The sequence below is a fragment of the Labeo rohita genome, chromosome 1 (genome assembly GCF_022985175.1).
Source record: "Labeo rohita strain BAU-BD-2019 chromosome 1, IGBB_LRoh.1.0, whole genome shotgun sequence".
NCBI lineage: Eukaryota > Metazoa > Chordata > Actinopteri > Cypriniformes > Cyprinidae > Labeo > Labeo rohita.
The window spans coordinates 20230828-20248599 of NC_066869.1; the positions used below are offsets into that span (position 1 = coordinate 20230828).

The 17772-nt window shown below is 35.2% G+C and overlaps 1 protein-coding gene across 1 annotated transcript in view; it reads left to right on the forward strand.

The window, feature by feature from the left end:
• Window positions 1-7297: 7297 nt before the first annotated feature.
• The window catches only part of grin2bb (glutamate receptor, ionotropic, N-methyl D-aspartate 2B, genome duplicate b), a 125574-nt gene continuing 115099 nt past the window's right edge, over window positions 7298-17772 (forward strand). Inside the window, 2 exon segments of the mRNA XM_051108973.1 lie at window positions 7298-8046; window positions 9810-10426. Of these exon segments, the coding sequence (XP_050964930.1) occupies window positions 10400-10426 (27 nt within the window). The 5' untranslated portion in view covers window positions 7298-8046; window positions 9810-10399.

Consider the following 17772-nt stretch of genomic DNA (forward strand, 5'->3'; position numbering starts at 1 on the left):
AAGACGAGCAATTACAAAATGCAGCGCAGACTTTAGATTTAACCACATACTCACTGCAAAATTACAGTAGGTCTATATTATTTGATATATTTCAGCAAAATTACATTCCTAATTTGATAACTGACAACTGTTTTAGAGACCATGTAAAGAGGAGTTGCTATTTAACTAAGAGCCTTATATTCGTTTCACAAACGTTTCGTAAGCAAACTACATGTGCAATGAATAAGTGGCTCATTTATGAAACAATGGTATCATTTTATGTTATGATAGTAGCTGTAGTAGAAGTTGTAGTATTTGAATGCTACCGGGAAAGTGTTTGGAATTTCAAAGTATTTAGTTCTAAAAATGAAACAGTTTTAGCTTTATTTCGTTCTAAACAAACTTAATGTTCGTTCTAAATTAAAGTTGAAGCAGCGTCAGAGAATGTGACGTATTGACGTTAAATTCAACGCTGAAATTGAGATTGGTACGAAGAACCGCGAAGATCAGAAATACGTTTGATTCTGAACACATTTCTACATTAGATTATTCATGAGAAGGAACGAAGGAACGCCCTCCGTATTATTTTATCCAATCGACGCCACAGATGTGGTGGAAATGACGTTGAGTGCGTTTTCTGCACACAACACCGCGGTAAGTTTAAAATCATTTTGAACCACTGTCATATACGGACCGAGTGTGTTTTTATATAAGGTTTATTTAAGTTTTTTTTGGACATCTATGACCTACCAGCTTCCTCAAGCCTGAGCTATCGTTAAACTAAACATATTCAAACAGCTTCTTCAAATTATGCACATTGTTACTGTAATTGTAAGCATTTGTTCACTTTGCCAGTTTTTCTGTTAACCTTGATGTGAAATTATTAAATAATTTCAATCAACAGATATTCAGTGGAGTATAAAAGTCTTAGACTATTGTTTCTTTAACGCTGGAAATAAACAAAACGTTGTCTGATTTGTAAACAAAGCAAAGTTATGATGTAAAATGAAGACATTTGAATTATTATTATGAAATTATTATTAAATCTATCTAGACTAGGTCAATCTAAATCCTTTGTAGAGTTGGTCATATTTCTTTACATTTACTGAAGCCTAAAAGATCTTTTTTTTTTTCTTGATCATTCTCAACATGATCAACAGATCAATTCAGATCAGACTTTCACTCAAAAAGATTTTAATTATTTATGAAAATCTTGCATTAAATGAGAACAAATCAAACATTTGCATTTGTGGTCTCAGACATTTGCACCCTAATCTACATCAAGTCTATTAATAATAATAAAAAAAAACATATATATATATATATATATATATATATATATATATATATATATATATATATATATATATATATATATATATAATATATATAGATATAGATATGGGATATATAATATATAAGTCAATAGTTAATTTGAACACATAAGCTGTCAAACAGTTGCACAGCTCAATTTTACAATTTTACAATACAATGTAAAATAGTAAGATGTATGAAGCACTGTTCACACAGATGTCAGTTTCAAACCAAGAACATTTCTGTTGGTCAGCGCTGCAATTTGCATGACCAACTTAAACATGAGAAAAATCTGCATGATGAACTCTTTCACCCTTACGTGAAACGCCAGATCACACAGATTGCTATTAAAATGACTGGATTTTGTTTGCAAGGTGTCATGAGAATTTTATAGAATTTTATAGAAACCAATATATTACATAAATGATTTATCTCCATAAAAGTTCATGTTAAAATAACTGAACTAATGTAAATCTGATTTCTCTGATTTTATTGCTTATAGCAAATCTCCCCATCATGTTTTGTGCATCTAGCATTCAAACTGGTCATGGGAGAGAAGTTACCCAAAATGACTAACGCAGCACATTATTCACAGTCTGCTATATGGCTGGTGATCTTGTTCTTTCACATTACCCTTCTTCTCATGGGAATTACACAAGTCCCATTGGTAAACAACAGCCATCTATTTCCCATCACTCACCGTCAAATAAAACATTCAATTAATGCTCATATCTCTCTCTTCACCATCTGTTTGGCAACATGACGACTATATGTGCCAGAATTGCTGTCTAACTCATAGAGAATACAGCTGCTAACTTGGCTGATCTAACAAAGTCTACCTAATCAAAACAGTGCAGTGGTAGAATGTCAAAAATATTAACCGGTCTGTTTTAAACTAAAAGACAAAAAACAAAAGTTTTCTCATGCTGAGAGCAGCAATTAATCAGATGTATGTCTATGTGGAAAATATATCATATATGGTGTTAAAAAGTCAACAACAGAGCGGATGAGGAGAGTTAATATTCTGTGTTTTTATTTGAGCTCCATTCGATAAGGCAAGTTACCGCAAAATATTCTTGCCATTTACTGTTTCTGTCAGGAACTATTTTTTTTTTTAGCGGAAGGACAGCATTTAACGAACTTGCTTATAAATACATGATTTTAATATTTTTATTGTGTGGTAACCGTTTTATAAAATCGTGTCTTGCCTTACAACACCCTTTAGCCGTGACAGTTGACAGTGATTTATATTTGTTTATCTTTATGTTTATTTAAAGTGTAATTTATAGTTTTTCCAATAGTTCATACAGTGAATCAGTTTGGTTTACACAGTGAGTATGTGTGTTTTTGTATGTTGAAATACAGGGGGAAAATAGTGAGACTGTATTTACTTAATTTATCACTGTTATTGCTGCTGCAATCAGTGTGGTTGAAAATACCCATGACAAAAAATGGTTGGGACATGTCCTTGCCATCCCCAATGCAAATCACGCCAATGATGCTGCCACTGTTGATTCAGTAATGTTCAAATTGTAAGTAGGCTACATGAATTCCAAACAGGGTTACTATACAGTGTCTCACAAAAGTGAGTACACCCCTCACATTTCAGCAGTCATTTTAGTATATCTTCTTAAGGGACAATATTGTAGAAATGAAACTTGGATATATTTACTGTCCCCTTAAATTAACTCAACATACAGCCATTATTGTCAAAACAGCTGGCAGCAAAAGTGAGTACACCCTAAGTGAACTTATCAAAACTGTGTCCAAAGTGTCAATATTTTGTGTTAGCACCATTGTTATCTAGCACTGCCTAAATCATTCTGGGCATTGAATTCACCAGAGCTGCACAGGTTGTTGCTGGGATCATCTTCAAATCCTCTACAATGACATCATGGAGCTGCTGGATGTTAGACACATGGTGCTTCTCCATCTTCCGGTCGAGGATGCCCCATAGGTGCTCAATAGAGTTCAGGTCAGATCACCTTTACCTGCACTTTCCTCAGCAAGACAATTGTCATCTTGGTTGTGTGTTTGGGGTCATTGTCATGTTGGCCCAGTTTCTGAAGGGAAGGCATCATGTTCTGCTTCAGAAATGTACAGTACATAATGGAATCCATGTTTCCCTCAATGAACTGCAGCTCCCCAGTACCAGCAGCATTCATGCAGCCCCAGAGCATGATGCTACCACCACCATGCTTGACTGCAGGAGAGACACATTTTTCTTGGTACTCCTCACCAGGGCATCAGCACACATGCTAGACACCATCATTTGCCAAACAAATTTATCTTAGTCTTATCAGACCATAGGACATGGTTCCAGTAATTCATGCTCTTGGACAGGTTGTCTTCAGCAGACTGTTTGTGGGCTTTCTTGTAAGCCAGCTTCAGAAGAGGCTTCCTTCTCGGATGACGCCACTGCAAACCGACTTGTTGCAGTGTGCAGAGTATGGTCTGAGCACTGACAAGCGGACCCTCTACTTCTGCAACCTCTAAAGCAATGCTAGCAGCACTCATGCATCTGTTTTTTGAAGCCAGGATCTGCACCTGACGCACAGAACAAGCACACAACTTTGTTGTTCCGCTTGCGAGGCCTGTTCCGAATGGAACCTTTCTTGGAAAACCTCTGTATGACCCTGGCCACAGTACTGTAACTCAGTACTGCACACAACAACAATTCTAACAACAATAACAACAAATCTTCAGAAAGGTCTTTGCCATGAGGTGCCTTGTTGAACATCCAGTGGTAAGTATGAGAAAACTGTACTCAAAGCACCAAATTTTAACTGCTCTAATGCAGGATACACAACTTTGTATGGTCCTGTCAAGCAGACAAAAACATGAACATGATGAATAGGACATGTGGCTTTGCATGGTTAAATGACATAGTGCTGTTATCATTTAGGGTGCACTTTTGTTGCCAGCCATTTTGACAATAATGACTGTATGTTGAGTTATTTTCAGGGGACAGTAAATATACTCTGCTATACAAGCTGCACATTGACTACTTTAAAATATATCCAAGTTTCATTTCTAGTGTTTTCCCTTGAGAAGATATACTAAAATGATTGCTGAAATGTGAGGGGTGTACTCACTTTTGTGATTTTGAGATACTGTAGCCTTTTATAGTACTTTAGAGTTAGTATTTACGATCCGTGGTTTGTATTTATAGGATAATTTAGGAATCTGTCATTGATGTGCAACCCTCTAATATAGTCCACCCATATCTCAGTTACGACCCTTGTGCTTCAGGCTTTAGGTGATAAAATGTATTTCTTAACCTTTTCAGTTGAAATGATAAACAATCCTAAAATCTTTAGACATGAATTGCACCATTTCCATGATCCCTCTGTAATTCTCCTTTTATTTTTGTCTATTTCGAAATGATCAACAGACAGCAACAGGCAGACAGACTGTGTGCGTTTTAAAAAAGGAGTGGAAGACAGGTGCCAAGAAACGGAGGATCAAAAGCACAAGTGATCAGTAGCTCCAGCCAAGAATCCAGAAAAAGAGAGAGTGAGCCCTTGAGAGAGCAGACATCTGAGAACCAGACATTCACATCTACACAGTAAACTCCGACTGATGACAGATGGAGTGCTGGTGCACCGGTACAAAATCTGTATCTGAGCAGGACTAGGCAATATTTGGAATTAAGAATTGGCTCAGTTTCAATTGATGAGTTGGAATTTTAATTGAATTGCACACATACCGAAGGACGTTAAAGTCTGTGTAAAGGCAATTCACATTAGAAATGTTGAAATGTATTGCTGAAAACACAAAGACTGTGAACTATGTAGTACTGAATTGTGGAGTTAGACCCTGCAAAAAACTAGTTTTATTTACTTGCCATGTTGTGATCATTCAAATTTGGCTGGGTGGTTAATAATCCATTTTTCTATGGTGTGACGAATTTATAACACATTTAGTATTGCTTTATACAGACTTTAAAGAGAGATTAGCAGTTTATTAAATTCAACATAGTCACAAAACAGAGATTTCTTTTCTGTTTTGAACAAAACATAAATAATTACATAATTTTAGATCATTTAGATTCTAAATGAAGTATATTTAGTATAATTATGCAGTATAAGTAAGGGATAATGTACATCCAGCCAGTTGTTGTCGCAGAATAAAGCTTGACAGATTTATCAGTATAAGTTGTATAAAATTAAAGGGCTTTATTTTGCAATAACAAGCTGGCTGGATGTACGTTATCCCGCTTATTACACAGCTACTTGCTACAAAACTAAATAATTATGCATAAAATATTGATTTGAGCAATAAGCAGTTGCTCGCAAATGGCAAGTTAAACTAGACAGCATTTCACCACATTAATAGTTATGGCGATAAAAGACTTTGATTTAAGACGAAAATGTTTTAAAATCTTGTTTGTTAGTTGTCTTACAATCCATTACAACTGATACAAAATGACAGCAGCTGCGTTTATATGAAACAAGAGAGCGTGTTTGTGATACCAGGATGACATAATTAAATAATTGTACACAGAATATTGATTTAAATTTTAATATTTTATTAGCCAACCAATCTCAAAGCTTCCACGAAGATAAAAATGTTCTTAGCAAACAAATAGTGCCAACTGCAGTTAACCAGATGAGCCTGTGTTATTAGTTTTTTTACCAGTTGTTATCAGGGAATAAAATACCTCAGAATATGGACACGGACCAGTCAAAATTGAGTTTTCTGTGTAGCTGTGTAATAATAAGAATTAGTAGTAGTATAATTTATATACTAATTTAGTTTACATTAAAGAATGATGAGAAAAATGTATCCTGGTTTTTTAATAAAGATGTCATATAACTGTTTATGCAGCAAATCAGCATATTATAATGATTTCTAATCATGCGATACTGAAAACTAAAGTAATGATGCTGAAAATTTAGCTTTGCATTTGTGGGAATAATTACAATTTTAAAATAGAAAACAGTTGTTTTTAAATTGAAATAATATTTTTAAATATCTCTGTTTTACCATTTTTTATCACATAAATCCAGCTTTGTCAAGCATAAGAGACTTTTTCAAACAAAACAAAATATCTATATGTGACCCTGGACCACAAAATCAGTCTTAAGAAGCACAGGTATATTTGTAGCAGTAACCAAAAATACGTTGTCTGAGTCAAAATTATCGATTTTCCTTTATTCAAAAAATCATCAGGATATTAAGTAAAGATCATGAATATAAAATCCACATATTTTTAGTATATATATTTTAAACTTTCATTAGTTGTCATAAATTGTACCATTGTATTTGATTAAAATACCCCATGTTGTATATATAATAACATTTTTGTTTATTAATACAGAAAAATTGCTTTACTACAAAACTACATATGTGACCCTGGGCCACAAAACCAGTCATAATGGTCAATTTTCTCTGAATAAATAAGCTTTCCATTGATATATGGTTTGTTAGGATAGCACAATATTTGGCCAAGATACAACTATTTGAAAATCTGGAATCTGAGGGTGCAAAAAAAAATCTAAATATTGAGAAAATCACCTTTAAAGAGTTCTTAGCAATGCATGTTACTAATCAAAAATTAAGTTTTAACATATTTACGGTAGGTAATTTACATAATACTTTTATGGAACATGTTTACTTAATATCCTAATGATTTTTGGCATTAAAAAAAATCTATAATTTTGACCCATACAATGTACTGTTGGCTATTGCAAATACACTTGTGCTACTTATGACTGGTTTTGTTGTCCAGGGTCACATATATTAAACAGCAAAGTTATATGAAATTCATAAGATATGTATAGGTACAACTATACGTTCTAAATCTAATTACAACTTTGCATCCTGTTTGCCTCTGTACAGTGATCCTGTAGAGGGCCCCCTCTCATTCTCCTTTCTCTGCCTCACTCCTACTCCACAGCGCTCTGTTCGTAAGGGAGGGTTGAGAGAGAACAAGCCAGTGAGAGAGTGAGAGAGAGAGAGAGAGAGAGAGAGAGAGAGAGAGAGAGAGAGCACAGTCTCGATGTGTGGAATTCTTGGGCAGACATTGCAACCATTACACCTCTTCCTACTGTTCTGCCTCAATCACTGTCTGTGGAAAAGGGCTATTACTTACTGCAAACGGAGGACTCCTTCTACAGAAGCCAAGAGAAAGAGAGGAAAAAAGAGTGAGAGAGAAAAAGAAAGAGAAGAACTAAAGCAACAACTGGACAGCAGGAATCAAACTGACTGCCTTCCCTGTTTAAAAGACAAGAAGAAAGACGGAAGGCACTGGAGTATTTGTTTTTTTCTTTCGTTTTGTTTTTTTCTTCTTTCTCATCGTGGTGCTGGGAGGCACATCATCTTTTCATTTATTCGCTCTCTCCATCATTTGCCTCCTGATCTATTTCTCCATCTATATGGTGTATAATTTTGTCTATTTATGACGAGACAGGAGAGAAGAGAAAGAAGGGGCAAGTTTTTGTTTTTCATTTTTTACTCTTTCGCTCATTTTTTACTATTTATGACCCCCTTCATTCCTTCACCTGTCCCTCCTTCCCATCACTCTCCTCTGATCATCCCCTCTTCCTCCCATCCCTCCCCTCATCCCAAAAGTCTGATGCTCCCTGAATGAAAGTTGCTTAGAATTGTGAAAGAGACTCAAAACCATCTCCACATCACCTTTTTTAATTCTTTTTCTTTCTCTCTTTTTTTAAACAGTTCTTTTAGTCCTCCACCATCTACCCTCACGTATCACTCTTTTTTTCCCTGGATGCTTTAATATTCCTCTAGGTAGGTTTAACGGCTCGTTTAGTGTCTGTCCGTTCTGTTTGTCTGTGTGTGTGTACTTGTGTGTTCCTTTTTTACATGTACATAAAACACACATCGACACACACATACACATACACACACACACACACACACACACACATGCATTAAACTAATGGACAGTCAGGTGTCAAGAATCACATATCATTTCTCCATGCCCATTTTTACCCTTCTCCAACTCTGTCCATCTTCCATTTTGACTTATGAACAGCAAGACATTTGATTCCTGTCATTCTTTCTTTTGTAACACACACACTTAAAACACACTTATACTTGAACTGCCCAGTCTGAAACATCCTCCATTCATCTCCAGTGTCCAGTGCAAGCATCTTGTGTCTTATTTTGTTTGAGAAATCATTGCAGACACGTTTCAGATGAGGTTCTGCTTCCGTTCTTTGACTGAGATGGGTGAGGTTGGCGTGACTGCTTAATTTGTGGTTCTTGGACACATTTTGAACTTGTGATTTGTGTTGTTGGCAGCTTCCTCTGAGCTGGTGAAAGATGAGACCTGAATTGTGAATAATAGATTATTATTTGCTCAAAATATTGATTAGGATTCAGTGCATCAGTCGTTTTTATCCCCCCTCTCGTCTCACCTGCTTACAAGCTCGAGTCCATTTGAGCTGTTGTGGTCACTTCTTCGTTTTATTGGGTGTTTAATTTTTCTGCTGTCGCTCGCCAGCTTTTTCTTTCATACTATACACCCATCTAACACCTTTCGGACAGGCTGTCAGTTCTCTTCATATCACAACCTTTGATTTTCTTTGTACTCATTGAGGGTCCCTGTTTTTAGCTGTCGTGCATGACCACTGTATGACCGTGAGCTCATTACAGAATGAAAACTTTTCACTCCCCACTGTAAGTTACGTATTTCCCCTAATTTATCCTCTTAGATTGCACTTCATTTTATACATTACTTTAATTCAGAACTGCATTCTTTGGTTTAATATTCTCTATTTTGATTTTGTAGTGTATTTTTACCTCTAAATATTACAAAAAGAGTCAAACAGGATTGCTTTTATTTTAAATGAGGGATGGCAATCCAAGAAGTGACGTTGTGTCATAACTCAAGATGGAAGGAAATCTGAACATCAACTTTTACCATTCATATTGATATTTTAATTTCTATGCATTGCATAGTTCATGTGCTTATGCTTCCTTCTTGGTGACTGGTTTGAAATCTCAATGAAAATTTTTAAAACCGTTGATTTTTTTTTTTTTTAAATAAAATCTTCTGTAGACATCCCGAATTCATCATCTCCATCAGAATTTTTTCTTATATATGGACTATCAAAAACAAAAGGAAAAAGCATCTCACTTGACTGTTATTGGGCGAAATGGACATATCAAAGGAAGGCGACCATCTTGTCTTATGTTTTTGAATGCTTGCACTCGCCCTCTGTCTTGTGTTTCACATTTTTGTAAACATTATCCAGATATTAATGATGAAATGCCACAGGACAGTTAGACTGGTAAGTAACATGATAAAAATATCACACATAAATGTATTTGTATGCATTTGTAAGTGTGTTACTGTGTGTTTGTGAAGCAAGCCTGTCCCTTCTATGGCTCTAAATAGACAAAACTTAATCAATTAAGCATTTAGTGTTGGAAAAAGAGGGAAAAAAAGGGAAATCTCACTCAAGCCATCATCAAATTTGATCTTTATTTCAACATCATTTGCTAGAAAACATGTACTGAAGATAATGTCTCTTCTCTTTCAATAGTATCAAGAGAAGGACCCAGGAAAGGACGTACATGGATACCTGAACCAATGACAATTTAAGACCAGACGTCATTCCTTCAGCTCTTTTACTACTGGGCGTCAAGCAGCTCCAGAATTTGTGGACTTGTTCATAGATAAAAATGGACTTTTAGACTCCTCAAGAAACATCTTCTTTTCACCTTTTTTTCTCTTTATATCCCATTTTGTAGCCAATGTAGGCTTTGTCCTAGACTTTGTCCTGGTTCATTTTCAATTTTAAGTGCATTTCTTAGATTTGATATAAGACTTAACTTTTCTCAAGCATTTACAGTCTTACTTGTCTTTTGTTTTGTCTTCATTTGTGAGCCAGGCGTCTTTCTTACTTTTCTTGAGTGACTTTTCTTAATAGTTTTGATTCAATAGACTATACCTGTGCTCAGTCATCCAGCCTGGATTTACAGTAGGGGACCAACACTTTCATCTACGGTCAGTCCTGCTTTTTCTTAGCAATCCTTCAAACTACTTCAGCGGTCAGTCACTCCTCCATCCAGGGCTATGAGAGGAAGAGACAAGTCCCAGCTCACATCAACATGCAGGAGTTGAGGAGAGAGAATGGGAGTTGGGCTGGCAATGTTCAAGGTAAGAGATGAACTCTGTTTTTGTTTCCTCTCTATTGTTTTTATCCTTGCTGTCTCTGGTTATGTTTGTAGCTTAGTACTTAATGAATAATGTACACTACCATTCAAAAGTTGGGATGTGGAAGATTGTTTTTCAAAGAAAGAAAAAATATGTATCATGGTTTCCACAAAAATATTAAGCAGCACAATTGTTTTCAACATAGTTAATAATAGGAAATGTTTCTTAAGCACCAAGTCTACGCATTAGAATGATTTCTGAAGGATCATGTGACACTGAAGACTGAAGCTGAAATTCAAGTTGGCCATCACAGGAATAAATCACACTTTTAAATATTTTAAAATATAAAAATGTTATTTGAAATTTTAATAATATTTCACAGTATTCACAGTAAAAAAAAAAAGAAAGTAAATATAGGGCACAATGTACTGTATTTTGATTTTGATTTGAATTTATTTAGATTTTTGTGCTTCATTGCATTGAGTTTTAGGGTTAATGGAAATGTCTGTAAAGTTAAAGGATTAGTTCACTCCTGAATTAAAATTTCCTGATAATTTACTCACCCCCATGTCATCCAAGATGTTCATGTCTTTCTTTCTTCAGTCGAAAAGAAATGAAGGTTTTTGAGGAAAACATTCCAGGATTTTTCTCCATATAGTGGATTCAATGAGGATCAGCAAGTTGAGGGTCCAAATTGCAGTTTCAGTGGAGCTTCAAAAGTCTCTACATGATCCCAGCCGAGGAATAAGGGTCCTATCTAGCGAAATGATTGGTCATTTTATAAAAATGTAAAATGTATATACTTTTTAATCACATCTTGCATTAGCTCTGTGATGGGCATCTGTGACCTTACGAATTAAGTAATCACAATGGAAAGGTCAGGTGTGATCAGTTCTTCATCTGTGTACTTCAAAAAGTAGAGGCGAATTTTTTATTTTTTTTTAATTTAATTTTCTCGTTTCTAACTTTAAAATAGTCCATCATCGTTGTTTTATCTTTTTTTGTAAAGGGTGTTTGACTTTCTTTGCACGTTTACTTTGTAAACATGGGGTTGGTACTACATCATGTGTGACTTTTTCAACTTGCCTATGTAATGTGTGAAGTCGAGCTAGTGCAAGACAAGCATTTTTGGTCAAAAAGTATAGAAATTAGATTTTTTTTTAGAAAATGATCAATGGTTTCACTAGATAAGACCAACACATTCTGGGTCCTCCACTGATTTAAATAAGAAACCTTTGGCGTCAAAATGCAGATGCGAAAGGCACTGGAAATTTTTTCGTTATGATTAAACTATATATTGGGTAATACATTACATTACGCTATTTATACATTTATGAGCATATAACCAAACCCCTTCCCCTAAACCTACCATTTGTCAATAAAATGGTAGGATATAACATGCAGGTACATCTACAGTCATTATTTATCTAAGAAATATTAATATTCAAAGTCTTCCGAGGCAAAACGCTTAATTTGTGAGAAGAATAAACGTGATTACTGTCTCCATCCGCCGTAAAGCTCAGATAATGTGTACACTGCAGTCTGTGTGCAAATTCAATAATTGGCACTAGAAGAAGTGTTACGTCAGCTTTGATTGTGACGGGATCATTTACAGCGATTAAAGGAGAAGTCCACTTCCAGAACAAAAATTTACAAATAATCATCCAAGATGTCAGCTGTAAAGAAATTGTTTTTTTGTTTTTTTTGAGGAAAACATTTCAGGATTTTTCTCCATATAATGGACTTGTATGGTGCCCTGATTTTGAACTTCCAAAATGCAGTTTAAATGTGGCTTCAAACGATCCCAGCTAAGGAAGAACGGTCTTATCTAGTGAAACGATCGGTTATTTTTATTAAACATATATATTTTGACGATTTTGAAGTTGAGGGAGAACATGAGATGGGAATTTTTCGACATAACCTAACTGTCATGAACCGGAAAAAAAAGTTCAGGCAGAGTGAGACAAGATGAGCATTTTACATTAAAAAGTATATAAATTGTATTATTTTTATGAAAATAACGATCGTTTGAAGCCAGATTTAAACTGCATTTTGGAAGTTCAAAATCGGGGCACCATAGCAGTCCATTATATGGAGAAAAATCCTGAAATGTTTTCCTCAAAAAATACAATTTCTTTACGACTGATGAAAAAAAGACATGAACATCTTGGATGACAAGGGGTGAGTACATTATCTGTCAATTTTTGTTCTGGAAGTGGACTTCTCCTTTAAAGGGGTCATCAGATGCTAAGTTCACTTTTACATGTTGTTTGAACATTAATGTGTGTTGGTAGTGTATGTACAAATCTACCCTATAATGATAAAAATCCATGCAGTTTTTTTTAATTAATCTGTAAAAATAATATCCCCTTTTCAAATCGAGCCATTCTCAGTTATGCCGTCACACCGACAGAGGTCGCTTCCACGATAGTTGATTGACATGAGCGTTTTACCTCAGATCAGTTGTAACAGTCTGCCCTTTTTGTTTCGATGCCGGAGCAGGGATGTAAATTAGACAAGAATATCTCAGATTGAGCGATTGAGGTGTTGTGTTGCTGGATGTAATAATGAACGAAGTGGTCGTCATTTACTTCCAACACCTGAGCCGCTGAAGATGCAGTAGATTACGTTTGTTTGTGAAGGGAATGCGCCTCCCGATCTACATATATCCGTCTATGTTCGTGCGAATCATTCATGATCCAGCTTCACTTACAGCAGAAGTCAGTACAAGGTTTTTTTTTTTAATGAATCTTTGTGATCGCCTTTCCTAATAATGTGCTAGTTAGCAAATTTAGCGGCTAAACGCAGCTAAATGCAGCTAAAGTAAACAGGCTCGTCACTCCACAGAGAGAAGAGAGGGGCGGGGCGAGCAGAGCTCATTTGCATTTAAAGCAGCTTCAACCAGACTGTGATGATTTTTGCAGAGCTTATTTTGGCAAGGTAAAAAGGGTGTTGTTTTACACAACCATTGGAAATTTTCAGCCCAGGGAATATTATAGACTTTTCATTAAGACCTTGAAGAATCATATCAACTTGTGGAAAATGGGCATCCGATGACCCCTTTAAAACCTTATGATTTACTCTTGTTCTTCGCCTAAAGATATTGTATGGCTTCAGAAGACTTGGAATGAAACACAATTTACCAAAACACCTTGAATGTCAAAAAGTGATGCCAAGGCGGTCCTGACCAAGTGTCAATATGTGACAAGTTGGGAGTGAGAACGTGTTGAACGCGTGGAGAAATATCCTGGAATCTTTTCCTAAAAATCCTTAATTTCTTTTTGACTGAAAATGTGCTTTTTGACATAGGGGTGAGTAAATTCTCAAGAAATATTCTGGAGTGAACTTATTAATGGATAATGTCCTGGCAAAAAATTACCAATTTTTGATCAAATAAATGTAGCGTCATCAATAGAGAAAATGCTTTTTGCCCACAGTATGGTGCTAATCTGTTCTGATCTGGCCAAACTGCTTGGTTTGACTTATCAACTGGCATCCATTTAATATCTTGATTAATTGCTTTTTTAAAACCAATATGGGGCAGGAATGTTACCAAAATTGGCAGTTCAGTCAAATGATGAGTCATGAAAGAGATGTTAAAATCATATCTAATTTTGCGTTCAGTTATTACAGTGGAAATGGAATTTGAGTACATTGCACCGTGGGATACAGTACACACACACAGCACTATGTATACTGTTGAATACTGCCCATTTTGAGATATATAGTAGGTTATACTTAACATATACACAAATTTTGCATAGAATACATACTATGTTCTGCAACAATATTTAAAAAATATTCTGAACATTGCCTACCGTTCTCAATCTTTGATGTGCACTTTTAAGCCTGCACGTTCTCTCTCTCTCTCTCATCGCCATTTTATCTTCTGTCACTTGCTCGTAGGCCTTAACGACAAGTCTGTTTTTTCTTCCAGGGCTATAATTTTCTGTTGTCTCAAAGAATGTGTGTGTTTGTGATACTCGGTGCACCATTGTCTTATTTTCGTGCAGGCATTCGCCCAAATTGCTCTTGGTCGTGCTGCCTTCTATCCAGTTTGAGTAATGTGCCTGTGGTCTGGGTCAGACATTGTAGCTAAGTGGGTTAATGAAAGAGAGAGTAGGAGCGATAAATACTGAGAAAGAGGGGGGTAAGAAAATAGGGTGAGAAACTGACAGAGAGGTCGAGCTGCCTTTCACTCTCCCGCTCTCTTTTCTCGGGCTGCTCCCAAAACGCTCCTGATAGCCGTTAGACTCCGTGTTGGGAAAACAAGAAAGTCGTTAGCGGATCTGAAAATATCTGATGACGCTTCCCCCTCGTATCGCCCTCTTAAGATGCGCCGCTTCTGATTAACGTGAGGTGACAGCGTTTTTTACTCACGTCAGTGGGGTCGAAGCAGCTGTCAATCAAGCTTGACGTTGATTGACGGGGACCAGAGGGATGAGGACAGTGTGGAATGTCTTTCAGAGTGAAGCATCACTCAGAGATTCTGTTGGTGTGGTAACGGAGCCTCTGTTGGCATGGCAACGGAACATAGGGACACGAGGGCATTCTAGACTTTCAATGATATAACTGCTACACAGAGATGGTGCGAATCTGATTTCGTGTCAGCCGTTGTTTCATAAATAATGATACTTACGCTGTAGACACCTTGCTCGTGTACACAAATTGTCTGACAATGTAGCGCTCCACATCGCGCTAGCGTGTGTACCGAATGAGCAAACAACGAGCCTTAATCTATCATCCTGAAAACTGGGGAAATTTGACTTGTATAAATGTTAGTTTTCCAACAACAAGGATAATAGTCAATAAAAGCCTCTCAGGGATGCAGGGTTGGATGATGAAACATGGTAGATGTGTAGTGTTGTTGGTGGTGCTTGTTTGCTTTGTAGTTTTGGAGTGGAGACACAGTCAATATAGAGGGCTAGAATATTGTGTGCTTTCCAGTAAAAGTCCACTTATTATATTTATTATATTATTATTATTATTATTATTATTATTTTTTAAATATGAATAATAATAATGAAATGTATTAATAATGAAATAATAAACACTATTATTAATAGCATATATTAAAATGTAATAAAACATTAATAAAAATATTTAATAATAATACTTTACTAATTTTATGTATTTTTCATAGAAGCAATAATAATAATAATAATAATAATGAAATGTATTAATGCAATAATAATCATTGTTATTAATAACATGTATTAATAATGTAATAAAATATTAATAAAATATTTAATAATAATAATATACTCATTTTATGTATTTTTCATAGAAGCAATAAAAATAATAATAGTAATGAAATGTATTAATGCAATAACAATCACTGTTATTAGTAACGTCTTAATAATTTAATAATATTTGTAAGAATATTTATTAATAATAATAATAATAATAATAATGAAATGTATTAATGCAGTAACAATCATTGTTATTAGTAAAGTATTAATAATGTAATAATATTAATAAGAAGAATATTTAATAATAATAATAATAATTTACACATTTTATTATGCATTTTTAAAAGAAGCAATATCTAGGTAAAATGTCTGAAATCTAACATGAATACAGTAAAATATATATAAAATATAAAATATTTACAACAAATTGGAAGGATCCTAATGTGGTAACTTCCAATATGATATGGAAGTTATGATATATATATATATATATATATTTTATTTTATTTTATTTTTTAGATTTTTGTTTGGTTTCAGATTGTCATTAATTATTAAATATCAATAACAGATAATAAAAGGATAGTTATGGAAGCCTGTTTCCACCACTGAATAAAAAATTTAAAAAGGTCATTGCGACTTTTTTTTTCAGAGTTGTGATATATTAACTGCGTTTATATCGTGCAATTCTGAAAAAAAGTCAGAATTGCGAATTTATATCTAGCAATTCTGACTTTATAACTCGCAATTGTGAATTTGTATCACACAGTTCTGAGGAAAAAAGTTAGAACTGCAAGATGTAAACGTGCAATTTCCACAAAAAGAGAGTTCGAATTGTGAGGTAAAAAGTTGGAATTACCTTTTTTAAAAAATTTTATTCATTGGCAGAAACGGGCTTCCATAGATAGAAGATATAATAGGTATATGCAGAAAACAACCAATAAACTGATAAACAACTGACTTATAAAGAAAAATAGCTCTTAACTCAACTAAGCGGAATGAAATTGAAAGCGTATTTAGATTTTTCTAGTTTTTCACTTGGGTACAGCAGCAAATTGTCAGACAAAACTGAAAAATGAAAGCAGGTTACAGAAGTCAAACTGTTGTCTGTTGAAGTGCGCAAACACATCTCTGTGAAAGTGTTTGTGGCGGCAGGAGAGATGGATTGACATGACATGGAGGTCATTATCCTGCACTGCATCTTTTCTCATCGGCTTTAACGGTGTTGACTAACAAATTAAGGGGATTTGGTTTCAGTGTGTGTAAGAGGCGCATTTAACAGAGTTCACCTATGTAATCGGGTCGAAGGCAGTATCTAATGGCACAGGTCAGTTTGCAGAAAGGCTGTGTGTGTTTTGATTTTCCCCCCTGTGGTGATGATTTACCAGTTTATCAATGTGCACCTGTTGTAATTCACACCTCCATCACCATAGGAGTGATTTTGGCTCTCGTCCCTCGTTCACTAAGATGGTTGAAGCTTAGCCTTAATCACAGCGCATGACTTTATTACGGATAGAGTTACAGTGACTTAATGAGCTCTTGTCCAGTCATGCACAGTGTCGTAAGTCTCTAAGATGAGTGATGTGCATATTTAATGGTGTAATTTCATTATGTCTTTCATTATGTCACTTAATGACATTCTGCTCCTTCCGAATGGAGGATATGGCCGAAAAAGTTGCCAGTAAGCGGATCTGTGCTGCAGACAACAGTCAAAATATCATTACACCAAGCATTGCAGTTCAATACCGTATTTTGCTTTGCTGTTATTTTTTGTGAAGTGTGAAATACTGGATATATCAGATTAGCTGTCACCTTAAAAACGTTTGGTCTGCATTTTCCAGCTGTCTGCCTTTACTGCAGCGGCGCTCAATCCTATTTCTGGAGATTTACTATGCTCTAACGTTTAATATAAAACTTTATTTAAACTCGTCGTAATAGATAGTAATGTTCTTTATGCCAAAAGGTCAAGATTTTACATGTTAGTATGGCCCAGATAACACCTACTGGTAGATACTGTAATCTTAGTGCATAAGCCTCATAAAAATTGCATTTTATTACATGTTAGTAAATGTTTTTTGCCAGAGGAGAACTCTTAAAAGTTTTAAACGTACTTCCATTTTTCGCTGTCTTCTGGCATTCATGTCACACCTCAGAATAGTA